We start from the raw sequence: 15,180 nt of genomic DNA, 5'->3' as shown, positions 1-15,180 counted from the left end.
TCCTGAGCAATAGGAAGAGATTCAAAATTGTCTGGGCAGGATTCACTCAAGATAAACATAACTCACTTGAGGAAAGGATTAATAAAAGGCATACTTTGAAAAGATCCTTTTAAAAATATGCTGTAACATGCAAGTTGCAGCTTGTAGCTTGCAGTGTGCAACAGATGTGCTGCATGGTGTTACAAGTGGCTTGATTTTATCTGTGTATACACAGAGGTGCCCATGTATACAGGTGCCTGTTTTTACTGTGGCTCCACTGATTTTTAATCATGCTTAAACCAGAGATGATTCTGCACTGGCTTTGCAATCCTGATTTTCTCAATCCTAATGATTTCTACCTTAAGCAGAGCTGCTTTAATAAGAATATTGTAGATATGTCTATGAATACTTCAATACTGTTCATTTTATATCCTTTTACCCTAGGACTATTTGTTCAAATGGCTTAATGAGGAAAAGGATTTGTGTTGATGGTGATGGATTGGGAAACATTTAATGATTTTATATGTGTTCTGGTCAAAAGGCATGTGTGCTGAGACTGGAGATGGCCTTGTTTTCACAAGGACTGAAAACCCCCCAACTAAACCCTGCATATGTGTTTGTTTGGCCTCTTTGATAGAATTTGCACAAATACAGCATTGAAATTCCTTACCAGCTCTGAGCTAATGATTTATTCAAGGTTATACATTGCTACCTAGTGCTGCTTTGGTGGTGGACTTCTTAAGGTGTCAGCTAGTGATAGGACTGGAGGGAATGGATCCAAGCTAGAGGAGGGGAGGGATAGATTAGACATCAGGAAGAAGTTCTTCCCCATGAGGGTGGTGAGACACTGGCACAGGTTGCCCAGGGAGGTGGTGGAAGCCTCATCCCTGTAGGTTTTTAAGGCCAACCTGGATGTGGCTCTGGGCAGCCTGATTGCACAGAGTCACAGATTCTGGTGGAAAGTGCCCCAGCCCGTGGCAGGGGGGTTAGAACTGGATGATCCATGGGGTCCCTTCCAACCCTGACAATTCTGTGAAATGTAGCTGTTTCCTTACTTTACCCCAGCAATGTGCTTGCTTTTATTTTTACCCCATATTTCATCTAATTTTTGTTTTCCTCTTGATTTGCAGCTTTTTGCTAAAAACAAAGCCCCCAAAGGTCTTTATGTCTATGGAGATGTTGGTAAGTTTCAGCTACATCTGTAGAATTGATGCATGTTGATGTCCCAATTCTGAAGTGTCTAAAAGCTTTGTGTAGAATTATTGCTGTAATGAATTTTTCCAGGATTAGTTTTCCACGTTCTGATTTTATTTGATACAGGTACACTCCAAATTCTGGAAGCTGTTGGACAGGTTGGACTTGATGATCTTTGAGGTCTCTTCCAACCTTGGTGATTCTGTGATTGGACACTCTTAACATGTGCAGCTTATTTTCAGTGTTGCCTGCTCACTAACATTTAAGAACACAAGTTGGGAATTTGGGAAGTAATTGAGGGTGCCACGGGGTGGATTTATGCACTCTAATTACAAGAGCACAGCATGAAAACGCATTCACTCCTCAAGAGGAAACACTAAAGGTGTTTCATGGATGCTTAGGGAGCCATTTGTGCAACCTTTGGGCCATCTCTGTATGGATCAAAATTTTAAACCCAAAATAAAAATGTAGTTCAAAGGTTTTGCACAGAAGCTATAACTACTTGTCCTTCCCACAGTCTGGTCTTGTCCTGACTTGGTTGAAGAGTAGAGAGCCATAGAATGGTTTGGGTTGGAAGGGACCTCCAAAGGTCATCTAGTCCACCCCCCACCTGCACTGAGCAGGGACATCCTCCACTAGATGAGGCTGCTCACAGCCTTGTCCAGCCTGACCTTGAATAGCTCCAGGGATGGGGCCTCAACTGCCTCTCTGGGCAGCCTGTTGCAGTGTTTCACCACCCTCATGGTGCAGAACTTGTTCCTCACATCCAATCTGAATCTCCTCTTCTGTAATTTCAAACCATTGCCCCTCTCTCACGATCAATCATTATTGCAATCACTCCATACTGTTCTTAAATTAACTCCCTCTTGGGTATTTGGGTTTTTTTACTTGAAGGCACAGGAAAGACAATGGTGATGGACATGTTCTATTCTCACCTGGAAGTAGAAAGAAAAAAGAGAGTCCATTTTCACGGCTTCATGCTAGATGTACACCAGAGTAAGTGCCCACACAGGTATTTACAAGAATTGTATCAACTAACAGTATCTGTGAAAAAAAGTCTGTCTCATCCTACTAATCAGCTTAGCTTTATTGCAGCATGTAAGCTAAAAAGGGTAAAAAACAAGAGAGACATTAAAAGACTTGAGCATTGTCTGTCATCCCAGAGTAGGTGTTAATTGCATATTATTTCTCAAGTATCTCTTCTCAAAGATTCTGTGTACCTGATTGTGTAGAAAACTTGAGTGTATATTTAGGATTAAATCCTTCACTAAATGTTCTCCAGTTACCAATTAGCTTGCATGAAATCTGAAGAAGGCAATTGCTGAAACTGCAACAGTAAATGTTTGATTCGATCTGCATGTTGAGTGAGCAATAGCTAAGGCAGGTATAAACCCCAAGGCGAGGGAGACCTGTTCTGGTTGGCAGACTTAGTATCAGGAATTCAAAGATAATAGGAGGAAGTTTATTGCAGAAATTTTTCTAACAGGTTGAACAAGCTGCTTTGTTTTGACACAGATACTCTCATACATTAAAAATGTTGTTTCAGTTTCTGAACTCTGTGACTTTAAAATACTGTGGAATTCTTAGCTGATGCTGTCATTTACAAGTGGTGTGACAGCTTCGTTTTTCTTGGGAAGCTTTCATCATTCTGCCACTTTTAGTGCCCTCTTTTCTGTCATCACTGGGTCACTGTTGGGGTTTTCTGTTTCCATTTCTTGTCAGATGTGCTTTAACAAAGGTAGGTTCTCACTGCAGGACCTTTGCCTGTAGTCAGATGAAATACAGTCCATGAGACAGTGAAGTATGGATGCAGTAATCTTATTCTGTGCCAGTGTCATCAGACTTACATTTGAAAATGTAAAGTTCTTTAGCTCTTTAATTGCATTCTAAGTATACCTTCAGAGCATGCATTGATTCTGAACGCTGTAAGAGCTTTTCATGCTCTGACAATTGAAGCAGAAAATGCCAAATTACAAAGTGAAACTGAAACTAAGGTCATGAATTGCAGCAAGATAATTTCTATCAGCTTTTCAGAGCTACACTAAGTGCATAGTATTCAAGGGCTCTCTGATAGTTGTTTCTAACCAAGAATATGGGAATGGCAGAAACTTTGGGCTCTAAATAACTGCCTGGATGTAGATGTAAACTGTTTTGCCCTCTTGAAATTAGACTTTTCAGCTTTCCTATTTTTGCTTGACTGGGTGACATTTTATTTGGCAGCTAAATAATTTTGTTGTCCCTGTCTTAGAAAAAATAAGTGAGGAATATTTGTTGGTTGGTTGTGGTTTTTTTCTCTCTTACCAACCGAGGAATACATCGCCTCAAGCAGAGCTTGCCGAAAAGGAAGCCAGGATTCATGGCCAAAACATATGACCCAATTGCACCAGTAGCAGAGGAAATAAGTGAAGAGGCTGCTCTCCTATGTTTTGATGAATTTCAGGTAAGAAGTCAGTCCTGGCTTCAAGAGAAGCTTTATATGATTACTTTCAATCTGAAAATGTGACAATTGCTGCTGCTGCAGCAGTTGAATTGCTGAGCAGTCATGAACTGTAGAAGCTGAAGTTGCTTAATGGTTTTGAAAGTGGTAGGGTTTTGGCTGATTGTGGTTTTTTCCCCAGGAAATAAGATGCTAGTTAGCAGTTGAAACCCCTTTCTAGTGCTTTCATTTACCAGTCTGGTTACTGCTCATGGAAGGGTGTACATGCCTTGGAGTTTGAGACTCATGAGTAGTTTAGAGCAGGAACCATCACAGTGTAGTTCATATAATGCCAGAAAATTGTCTCAGTGGCACTAGGGACATGGAAATGACCTGTCAAATCCAACCCAAACTCTTTCCTAGAGTTACTGGAGACTTTTTGCATGGCCGTGCCAGATTATATCAATGTAACTAACATTTAAAGAAACTTCTATTGAACTAAATATGAAGGAAAAGGACCCAAACTCATGAAACTATCTGTGATTGATTAATTAGTTTTACATATCCTGTGAATTTTGGTTTAAGAGCATGTCACAAATGTAGGTTTAGAACTGCTTGATCAATTTCGGGGGGGATGGAGACATTTGGCAGCTTCAATCAGCTGAGTTTCCAGGCTGTCTGTCAAGTTTCCTCATTTTAAGAGCACAGACTAGTAGTTGTTCCCAAATCGATTGCCTGCTCCCTCTGCTGACTTGCTTGGGGTACATCAGTCACTTCACTTGTGAAAGTCCCCTCTGTTTTTGCTGGTGGGTCACTGTGGGAAAGTAATACAGGGAGTGTGCTTTAAAACGTGTATCTAAGCCTTGGATTCTTACGTGGATTAAAAAAAAAATCTGGGTGTACTAATGTTCTAAATTCACAGCTTTGTCAGCAGCTGGGCTTCAGGACTGATTGTCTGTGATGTGGAAGGCTGTGCAGGCTTTGCCTGCTGAAGAGGAGGCTGAGTCCCCTGAAATTTTGCAGAAGGCACTGAATTTGGGATGAGAAGCCTGTCTGCTTAAGTAGTCATAAAGTAGTGCAGTGACATGGTGACACAATTAGCACTGGCAGTAAGGAGCCATATCTGATTCAGGATGTTTGCAGCTCGTTTCCCCAGTGGAGATAATGGCTACATTCCACTGCAGTCTGATTCACAGGATCATTTCAGTTGGAAAAGACCTTTAAGATCATCAATCCAACTATTATCTAACTACCAAGTCTGGTGCTAAAAGATGTCCCTCAGCACCGTATCTGTCTCTTTAAAACACTTCCAGGGATGGGGATTTGACCACCTCTCTGGGGAGCCTATTCCAGTGTTTTGAGAATCCTTTCAGTGAAGACGTTTCTTCTAATATCCAACCTAAACCTGCCCTGGGGTGTGTTGAGGCCATTTCCTCTAACTCATATTAAAAGGATTGCTAGATTAAAATGAAACTGGAAAGAGCTGGAGACTCAGAACATGTACTGCTCTGACTTGCACACAAGGCTGCTCTCTGTTTTGACAGGTGGAAAGTCAAGCTGGGGGTACCTACTTTAGCCAAATGTTTGTGTGGAGGAAACATCAGAAAAGTTGAGATTTGCTCTAAACACTTCAGGTTGCTTTCAAACACATGTTGGGGCAAAAAAAAGTGATAGGCTGGAATTATTTATTTCTCTTATCCTGAGAGATGTTGTAACAGGAACAGCAAAAAGTATTGTTAGTGCTCACATTTCAGAGGAACCCAAATGCAGAACTTCAAAAGACAAAAAGCATTGCTGAGGTGGCACATTCATCTGTGACAGTGGGCTGAAACCAGAAGTACTCTGGAGTGAATCTTGTTGCAAAGCCTGGGGAATTGGCTGACAAGTGGGGAGTTGCCTAATTGATGGAGAACACTATTTCAGCACTTCCTAAAGTAGTTTTATGTGTTCCAAACAAAAGGAAAAAAAAAAACCAATTACAGTGTCCTGAATGATTCTTTTTGCAAGTACTCTGTGGTAACCAGGACCTTAGTCATGGAACTGAGCTTCTGACTTTGGCCATTTTGAAGCAGGTGGTTTTTTTTGGTCAACATTTGCCTGAGCCAGAGGCTCTCAGGTGATGGAAGCATTGCTACTGACTTGTGTTTGTCATACAGCTTCAATATTCAGGTCTTTTCCCAAATCACTGAAGTCTTCAGCCCCTCTAAAAATGTGTCTCTGTTTGCATAGAATCTTAGAATCATTCATAGTGGAAAAGACCCTTAAGGTCATGAGGGCCAACCATTAACCCTACGCTACCAAACTGTCCACTAAACCATATTGCTAAGCACCACATCTAAAGGACCTTTAAACACATCCAGGGATGGTGACTCGACCACCTCCCTGGGCAGCTTGTTCCAATGCTTGACCACTCTTTCAGTGAAAAATTTTGTTCTATCACTAATTACCTGTAAGAAGAGACCAGCACCTACTTCTCTATTGTCCTTTCAGGGTAGTTGTAGAGGGTGCTAAGACTTCCCCTCAGCCTTCTCTTCCTCAAACTAAACAGCCCCAGCCAAACTCAGCAGTCCCAGAAGAACCTTTTGGAAGAAACCCCCTAGAGCTAAGCCATTTGTAATTATACTTTTGATGTATCAGAACACAGAGGTTGGCCAATAAAAAAGAGATGAGTTATTTAGTGATCAAATAACTATACAGAGGTAATTAGACTCTTCATTTTGGTGTGTGTCTGTAGCCTGTGGTAGGACTGATAATGAAAACAGAGTCCCTGATCTTGGCAAGCTGAATGATCATACAGTGTTCATCTTTATATACCACATGGACTTAAAGCAAAGCAGGCTACAATTTAGGGAGTGTTTTACTAACCTGCATGCTATTAAAAGCCTCTAATAAAAATTAAGCTCTTATTTTTGTGCTAATACTAATTGCTTTTAATACATGCCTATGTTTGTCATTCATTAGGTGGAGCTGTACCAATCAGTGGCTGACTGAGTCTCAGGCACTTACATATGTAAATGAACTGTTACTCTAGTGTGTTTTCTTTTTCTTTGGTTTTTCTTTGTTGTCTTATTTTTTTTTCTTTCCATTTTTTTCCCCTATTTTTGTGACTCATAATGGAAAGTAGCACTAGGTCATAAAATCTTCTCTCTTAAATGCTAATGAAATGTCTCCATTCTCTCCATTAGGAGGCTCTTCTCGTTGGTAATTTGTAGGCTTTGCTTTTGTTCTCCATTGCAATTTAAACAAACCCCCAAACAATTGGAAAATTCATAGATTCATAGAATGGTTGAAGGGGACCTTGAAGATGAGTTTCAATCCCCTTGCCATGGGCAGGGGCACCCCCCACCAGCCCAGGTTGCTCAAGGCCTCATCCAGCCTGGCCTTGAACACCTCCAGGGAGGAGGCATCCACAAGCTCCCTGGGCAGCCTGTTCCAGTGTCTCATCACCCTCACTGTAGAGAATTTTTTCTTAATCTCCAGTCCAAATCTGCCTTCCTCAAGCTCCAATCCATTCAGTCTCATCCTATCACTACAAGCCCTTGCAAAAAGTCCTTTCCCAGCTCCCCTTCAGATACTGGAAGGCTGCTGAAAGGTCTCCTTGGAGCCTTCTCTTCTCCAGGCTGAACAGCCCCAGCTCTCTCAGCCTGTCCTTATAGGGGAGGTTCTTCAGCCCTCTGACCATCTTTGTGGCTCTCCTCTGGACCCACTCCTTATTTACTGTCTAGTTACTGTCTTCTACCTACTTTACCTCACAGAAATTTTCTGGCTTTCTGAAGCTGTAACACACACAAAGAGCTCATATTTGCTTCTCACTTCTCAAAATGCCTCTTGCTTTTTGACAGAACTTCTGACAGTTGTTTGTCTGGATGATATTTTTTTTTCCTTTATCCCAGAAATGTCATTTAGAAATGAGGGAATGATAAGGGGTGGGGTGGTGGTGGAGTCGGGGAGAAAAAATTTGGTACTGGTTAAGGTCTTTTTGTGGTGCATTGCTGTCACAACAGACCCATCTCACCTGGTGAAAGCACAGCAGTCTGGCAGTCTCAAGCTGCACCAGGGGAGGTTTAGGCTGGATGTTAGGAAGGAATTCTTCATAGAGAGAGTGATTGCCCATTGGAATGGGCTGCCCAGGGAGGTGGTGGAATTGCCATCATTGGAAGTGTTTAGGAGGAGACTTGATGGGGTGCTTGGTGCCATGGGTTAGTTGATTAGATGGTAGGTTGGATGCGATGATCTTGAAGGTTTATTCCAACCTGGTCTGATCTATTCTATTCTATTCTACCTGTTGTGTAATGAATGCATCTGATTCTCAGCATGCCATCACTTTCTGGATTGCCTCAAAACTGAGCTTCTGGTAAGTCCAAATGCAACAAGTGGCTGCATAAGGAAGGGAATGCAGGAGAAACAAGAGTAATGATGATAAAGATGGTTCACTTATCTACCACTGCCGATCTCTTGCAGGTGAACTCCGGTGAAATACAAATTGCTATTGCAAAGGGTTTCTTCAGAAAAGAAATTATTACATTATCACTTTTTTTTTTCTCATTTCTGCAGGGTGGTTTCTGTTTCCTTTTGTTTCTTGGTACTGTAAAGCAAGTTTGTTAAGCTGAACTTAGATACTTAAAGCAATTTTACTTTATGGCTTATTTTTCAGTCTTTCCCCTTTTTTTCCTTCCTTCCCCAGCATCACTTGTCTCACCCATTTTTTAGTTTTTATCCGTGTTTTGTGCCTGAAGGTTAGAAGAGGCTGACTGTGCTGGAAGTGACTGCAGTGCCTTTTGATTATTCATGGACAGTAATAGAAGGCACTTAAAAAGAACAATGAAATTGCTTATTTTTGTGATGGGCCATCTGTTGAATTGTTTTTTTGCAACAATCACACAATAGTATCTATGTCATATCATTCTATTTTCAACAGCAGCTGATTATGTCTAGTTGGCTACTTGTCTTTATTTCTAAAGCCCCATGACCATTTAAATTCACCTCTGCAAACCTTTGCCTCAAAGGTAATAGAAATGTAAAACAGCCGGTGTGGATTTTCTTTCTCTCTTCTGGGTTTGGGTTTGTTGGGTTTTTTTTGATCCCCTCATGTTGTTTCTAATTAATTAGGCCTCTTAAATGTTTAGGTCTGCTTTCTGTGTCTCCCACCTGTAGTTTTAGAATAGAAGTTAACATGGAATCGTTTAGTGATTGGTAAAGAAATGGTAGAGTTCCACAATAAAGAGTGGGCAAGTTTTGCAAGCCTGTGGTACATTCACTGCTTATTAATTATCCCTTTGATTTTTTTCCTCACCAAGCAGTAATTAGAATCTTTCTCCACGGCTTTCACTAACAAGCAATTTTTTTCTTCCCCCTAGCTACAAAGCCACTTGCAGATCTATTGCAGCAGAAGCTGAAAGCAAGATGAAACAAATGTGTTGTCTCCTCCAGGTCACTGACATTGCTGATGCCATGATTCTGAAGCAGCTTTTTGAAAACCTCTTCCAAAATGGGGTTGTCGTTGTGGCAACATCTAACAGGCCGCCAGAAGGTAAAAACAAACATGCTAATGCTGTTGTCCCAGTCTCAGTGGCCTACAGAGCCATCACATTAAAACCATGCAGCATTTGATGCTGAGAAACTCTCCAGCCTTTGACAATCTGAGGTACTCCAATTTGTCCCTTGGTTTTTCCTATACTTAAGGGAGAAAGGTTTTTCAGGAGGTCTTACTCCTCCTTTCTCTCAAAGTGTTGCTCCCCCATCTCCCCTCAAATCCTCTCTCTTCTCTGTCCTGACATTGCTGATGCCATGATTCTGAAGCAGCTTTCTGAAAACCTCTTCCAAAATGGGGTGGTTGTTGTGGCAACATCTGACAGGCCTCCAGAAGGTAAAAACAAACATGCTGCTGCTCTTGTCCCAGTACAACGAACCTCAGTGCCTTGCAGAACAACCATATTAAAATCATACTGCATTTATTATTAATAAACTCTCTGGCCTTCAGAAATCTGAGATACTTCAATTTGTCCCTTGGGGTTTTTTCCCTCTATGCTTAAGGAAGAAAGGTTTTTCAGTAAGTCTTACTCCTCCTTTCTCTCAAACTCAAGGTGTTCCTCCCCCTACCTCCCCTCAAAGCCTTCTGTGTTTTCTGATCCTCTCTACTCTGTCCAAGCCAGTGGGAGGATATTTGATGAAAGGGTGAAATATTGCTTCTGCTTTGGGTGTATTCCAGGATGGGGAAAAAAAGTCATATTCTGCATCAGGGAGTGGAAGTGAGAGTACATAGAGCTCCCCAGTTTCTGACTTGGAAACTCACAGACTTGATCCACCAGCACAAAGCAGAATGCCTTGTCAAGATGCCATTTTCACAGCCTAGTTTGAGGCCATTCATTGGGAATTAAGTGGAGAATTGCTTCCATTTCTAACAATATTTTTAGACAGAGAATGACTACCTGGGTGGATCCCTCTATATAATCCCCAGGTCTGTATGGCTTTTGAGCAAGCAGGGGTTCCAAATCCTTTGTTATATCCTTACTTCAAAACAGATGCTGCTTATTTCTTCTGCTAAAATCAGCTATATGCCATCAGAAATTTAAGTCATCTTTCACTCCCTGCCATTTTCAGACTTTCTCAGGACATTCCTTTCTTCCTTGAGAATGTACTGAGTTTTCATACAGCAAAAGAAATCAATTTCAGCTTTCATTTCCTACCTTTTTCCCCCTCCTCTCTCTAGCAATGCAGAGTTTGATTTGCCAGACTAGAAGACAAGCTGACATTGTTATTAAGACTAAGTAGCAAAATGGTACTGATTTCCTTTCTTTCAGATCTCTACAAAAATGGTCTTCAGAGAGCTAATTTTGTACCATTCATTGCTGTGCTGAAGGTGAGTCACTTGTTAAATGCTTTTCAGTTTTGCCTGCTGTGTTAATAAATTAGAGATTTGTACAGGATCACTTTGATACTTGTTTCCAGATAACATGTTTGTGCTTTAACTGGCTGGGGCAAAAAATAATTGAAGGTAAGGCAAAAAGGAACTCTTGCTCTCTGGAATTAACACATCTCAAAAAGTGGACTTTTTTGTTATGAGAAGAAGTTATCTTTCTGACTCAGGCAGCAGAATTTGTTTAGAAAAGGCTTTTTTGACTGGTGTGAATGTGCTGTGTAACACAGTATTCCTCCAACAGTTCTACTGTACTCTACCTGGGGCTGCCTTGTATTTATTGTGCTACAAAAACTCGGTGTGCCTTTGGTGGAAGGAAAGTAGCAATCAGTATGGACCCCTCAATTACCTTGTTTCTGGGTCTTTCACGTGTGTAAGTGGTTTTCTGAATTGTCATCTGTGAGGTTTCACTCTGCTCTGCCCTGGTGAGGCTGCATCTGGAATATTGTGTCCAGTTCTGGGTGCTTCAGTTCAAGAAGGACCTCAGGGAACTGCTTGAAAGAGTCCAGTTGTGGCTAAAAGTCTTTGGCATGCAATATTCTTTATTATAGAATCCTAGAATGGTTTGGGTTGGAAGGGACCTCCAAAGTTCATCCAGTCCAACCCCTCTGCAGTCAGCAGGGACATCTTCCACTAGATCAGGTTGCTCAGAGCCTTGTCCAGCCTGACCTTGAATAGCTCCAGGGATGGGGCCTCAACTGCCTCCCTGGGCAGCCTTTTGCAGTGTTTCACCACCCTCATGATGCAGAACTTGTTCCTAACATCCAGTCTGAATCTCCTCTTCTCTAATTTCAAGCCATTGTCCTGTCACTGCAGGCCTTTGCAAACAGTCTCTGCAACCTTCAGATACTGGCAGGCTGCTGTTAGGTCTCCCTGGAGCCTTCTCTTCTCCAGGCTGAACAGCCCCAGCTCCCTCAGCCTGTCCCCATAGCATAGATGTTCCAGCCCCCTAATCATGGTCCTCCTCTGGACATGCTCCCATCAGCTCCATGTCCTTCCTGTGTTGAGGGCTCCAGAGCCGGATGCAGCTTCGGGCTTAGTTTCTGCAGCAGTGCTGCTTCAGTCTCTCGAATTTTACAGAGACAGAGCTTTACAGAGATCAAAAGTATTAGAAAGGAAAATCTTCTAATTCTATAATTGCAATTAGATTCAGTCCCTTCTGATTGGGCTTTTAATCTTGCTGCATCTCTTACCAAGAATTTTGAAGTGCATGGAACTCCTAAGTGATGATTTTTGTAGTGCTGTTTTGCTGGTGGCTTTTTTTCAAAAGAAAGGCAAAAGAGAAAGCCTTTCAGTTACTTTCTTCAGTTGTTCATCTAAACTGATGAGAAAAAATTTCTAAGCATTTAAGCAACTGATTGACAAATAAAGCTCTGTGTCTGCAGCAGCCCTGATGGAAGATCTGAAGTGAGGATCTTCAAAAATGGAAGAGAATGCACACTTTGACTGCCTGCTCTGGCAGTCATTCTGGCCATGGTTTAATTTTTGCAGATGCTGAATGGAGATATTTACATCAGCCCTTAACTCTTCTGAAATCCCAGTTCTAACTTGCTGATGAGCTCAATGCTTCATTCTCTGGACAGTCAGGAGGGAAAGCACCTCAGATAGTCTGTTTTGTAGAGCCTGTAGCTTAAATGTGCAGTTCTTTGGCTTCCAAAGGTCTCCTGGAACTGCAATGTGAAGTTTTCAAATGTCAGACTGAGTCAAAGTACCAAATATGTTGACTTCTGCATTTTCTTCATCTGGGAGATGTGCACTGCCCAGAAGTCTGACTGAAAATCAGGAAGTTTTAGGGCCTTTCATAGCCTGAGTAAAACTGAGGCACAGTTGTAAAAGGAAATGTTTAGCTTTGCCTACCTGCATTTTGCTTTAACCAAAGAGAAAGAATCAGCCAGAAACCTGCTGTCAGTTGGACATAAAACTACTCTGAGCTCCTTACAGTGAACTTTGGTTTCCCTTTTCTGCTATGAAGGGAGCAAATCATTATTTCTTTGATTTGGTTAAGCATTTTCCACTCCTCTCAAATGGAAAGCAGTGTGTTTTCATGAGCTGTGTTGTTCACTGGCTTTCTCCAAATTGATTCAGGATTGTTTATTGACATTGTTGCCTACTCAGGTTTTAATTAAAATGCATCCTGTCTCACAAAGCAAGAAATGGAGGAATTGAAAAGTATTTTCCCTTCTCAATAACTGCAGTTTGAATACACAAAAAATATTTGCTTAGAACATCTAGAGCTTGGAAATTGGAGGGGGGTGGGAGGGGTGTTTGGTTTTGTACAAAGGCATTTGGTAGATGTAAAATGTCTTTGATGGTGCTCCCAGCTTTTGTCCAACCACCTGTGTGAGAAATGCAGGGATTTGTTGATTGGCAGATCTGCCTCTCCTCCCCCCTCAGAAAAAAGTCATCTCCTTGATGAAATTGATTTGTCAGTTTGTTCCAGTCTAATGGTGTGATAGCCCAGCAGCTTTCAGTACGTTGAATAGTTAAAACCTGCTTTTGAGGTCAGTGTCAGCCACTCTGACCCCTGTGAACTGTCACCTGAGTCAGAATTGCAGGGATTAGGCCTTTGATATTGTGATGGCTTCGCCTATCAATTGACTTTTTCATTACTGAAGATGTTGGGCCTTTTGTTTCCCTTCTTAGTATGTAACCAAGCAAACCCCTAAGTAGAAGGAGCATTTGTTCTCCTTCTCTCTTTCTGCAAGTAATAGAAGTACACATCTTTTGTGAAGTGTACCTAATTAAACACAGAAGAAATGAAAAAATAGAAAATACAGCACTATTGCAAGAGGCTTTGTGCTGAGCAGCACTACAATTTCTGGCTGATTGTAGTTAAGACCAATTTGTAAGACCGGCAGCTAACAAAATGTTGTATCTAGGAAGGCGAGGTGTCAGATTAGAAGTTACCAAACCCTTTCTGCCTTCGAGCCTTCTAAGCCTCTGTGTGTGTTAAATTTAAGCACAAGGATTATTTGAAGTCTGTAGTTCAGGGCACTTAATTCTCACTGTGTTTTACAACATACCTGTTGCTTTTTTTACACTACTTTAGTGTAGTCTCTAGATACTGAGCTGTTCAGTTTGGTTACCTTCTGTGTCTGTCTTAGACACACACACACACACCCCCAGGCAGTGTGTTTGTTTGCTTGCTCCCAGACAGTTTATTTATTTATTTGTTTGTTTGCTTGCTCCCAGTTTCTTTCTTTCTTTCTTTCTTTGCTTGCTTGCTCCCAGTTTATTTATTTACTTGTTTGTTTGCTTGCTTGGTCCCAGACACTTTCTTTAGATGCAGTACACAACTTTTAGCTTAGGATCAAACAGCTGCTACTGTAGCTCGGTGTTAGGCTCCCTGCCTTCTCCCTGCCTTTACTTGTTAGGATATCCTGAGTTCTTGCTTGCTTGGTTAAAATGGGTAAATTAAAGCATATGATAGGTGTGGAATAGTTGATTCCTGCTGTATCAGGGGAAATTAGTCTAATTGCACGTGGCAGTTTTATTTGCTCGTGATGTAATGTGAAATGAGGTCCTGCCTCCCCCGCCAAAGCCCCAGCCAATTAATAAACCTTTTAAGCTCTTTGTCACAGGCCACCGTGGAGGTCTGCAGAGAAGGACTTTAATCCAATAAACATTTCATTTAGATCATGAAAAGAAAGCATGAGGAGAAGCTCCTACCAGAGAGGGTGTTACCAGCAATTCTAGCCACGAAGAGATGTGAGGAATTTGCCAAATTAACCAAGAGGCCTTCATATTTAACACAGAAACGTGTCAACCCCCCCCCCAAAGAATAGAATAATTTGATTTGAGTTGAACCTGACATTGTTAACATTCTGAGAAGCCAGGACTGTGCTCTTCAAAGACTTTTGCTGTGGAGTTGGATGGACAGGGCAAGGGGAGGTTGTGAGAAACCCAGATAGCGACTAAGACTGGCCGAAGCCGGTGGAAAGGATAATAAAAAAAGAGGAATAGATAATTAGGTGTAATTAGTGTGTATGAATTGTTGTCTCCCTGCCCTTGGCTTGAATAAATTTCAGAGGGGAGGGGAAAAAAAAAAAAGAGAAAAAAAAAAACCCCAAACCAACCCTAGTGGTGAAAACTCTTTGATGTGAGAAGAGTCATTGTGGTTTGGCAGCATAAAGGCAGTGTTTTATACTTCTTACATAATGGTGGTGGTACAGAAAGAGTGAATGGAGCCCTCACCCCCCAGCCTGCTTTACAGCAAGGACTTTTGGAGTCCCTTGAAACAAAAAGCAGCAGAAGTTTTCAGTGGTTGGTAATGAGGCAGCAGCCCTCATCAGAGCTAAACCTAAGCCATCTTTAGCCTTTGTGTAGGTCTTAATCACTATTTTTTTATTATTATTATTAATCATCATCATTCTGGGAAACCCAGTTTTTGTAAATCAAGGCTACTTTTTGTGTTTGGTTTGGGTGGGTGGGTGGGTGGGTTTTTCTCTTTCTCCTGCCTGCCAACAGTTCTGGCAGGAGCAAAGGCTAATACCGGGCAAAGAAATAACAAATCAGACATTAAAAGGAAAAACACCAGGGGGAAAAAGGAAAACAAGAAATCTAAACAAGTAACTTCATCTGGGATACCATTCCAGCAAAATCCCTGCATTAGGGGTGAATTTGACCCTTAGCTTGTGAAAGATCACGTTAGAAAGTCAGGGTGAGCTCTTGGCAT

At 41.6% G+C, this 15,180-nt stretch overlaps 1 protein-coding gene across 1 annotated transcript in view; it reads left to right on the top strand.

Annotated features, from left to right (window-relative positions):
- The window catches only part of AFG1L (AFG1 like ATPase), a 41,688-nt gene that overhangs the window by 9,286 nt on the left and 17,222 nt on the right, over positions 1 to 15,180 (top strand). The window contains exons 3-7 of the mRNA XM_054174017.1: positions 1,110 to 1,161; positions 2,068 to 2,169; positions 3,483 to 3,613; positions 9,020 to 9,119; positions 10,390 to 10,448. Coding sequence (XP_054029992.1) covers positions 1,110 to 1,161; positions 2,068 to 2,169; positions 3,483 to 3,613; positions 9,020 to 9,119; positions 10,390 to 10,448 — 444 coding nt within the window. The remainder of the gene's footprint in view (positions 1 to 1,109; positions 1,162 to 2,067; positions 2,170 to 3,482; positions 3,614 to 9,019; positions 9,120 to 10,389; positions 10,449 to 15,180) is intronic.

The sequence above is a fragment of the Dryobates pubescens genome, chromosome 28, assembly GCF_014839835.1.
Source record: "Dryobates pubescens isolate bDryPub1 chromosome 28, bDryPub1.pri, whole genome shotgun sequence".
Lineage (NCBI taxonomy): Eukaryota > Metazoa > Chordata > Aves > Piciformes > Picidae > Dryobates > Dryobates pubescens.
This window is presented reverse-complemented; position numbering and strand designations above follow the sequence as displayed.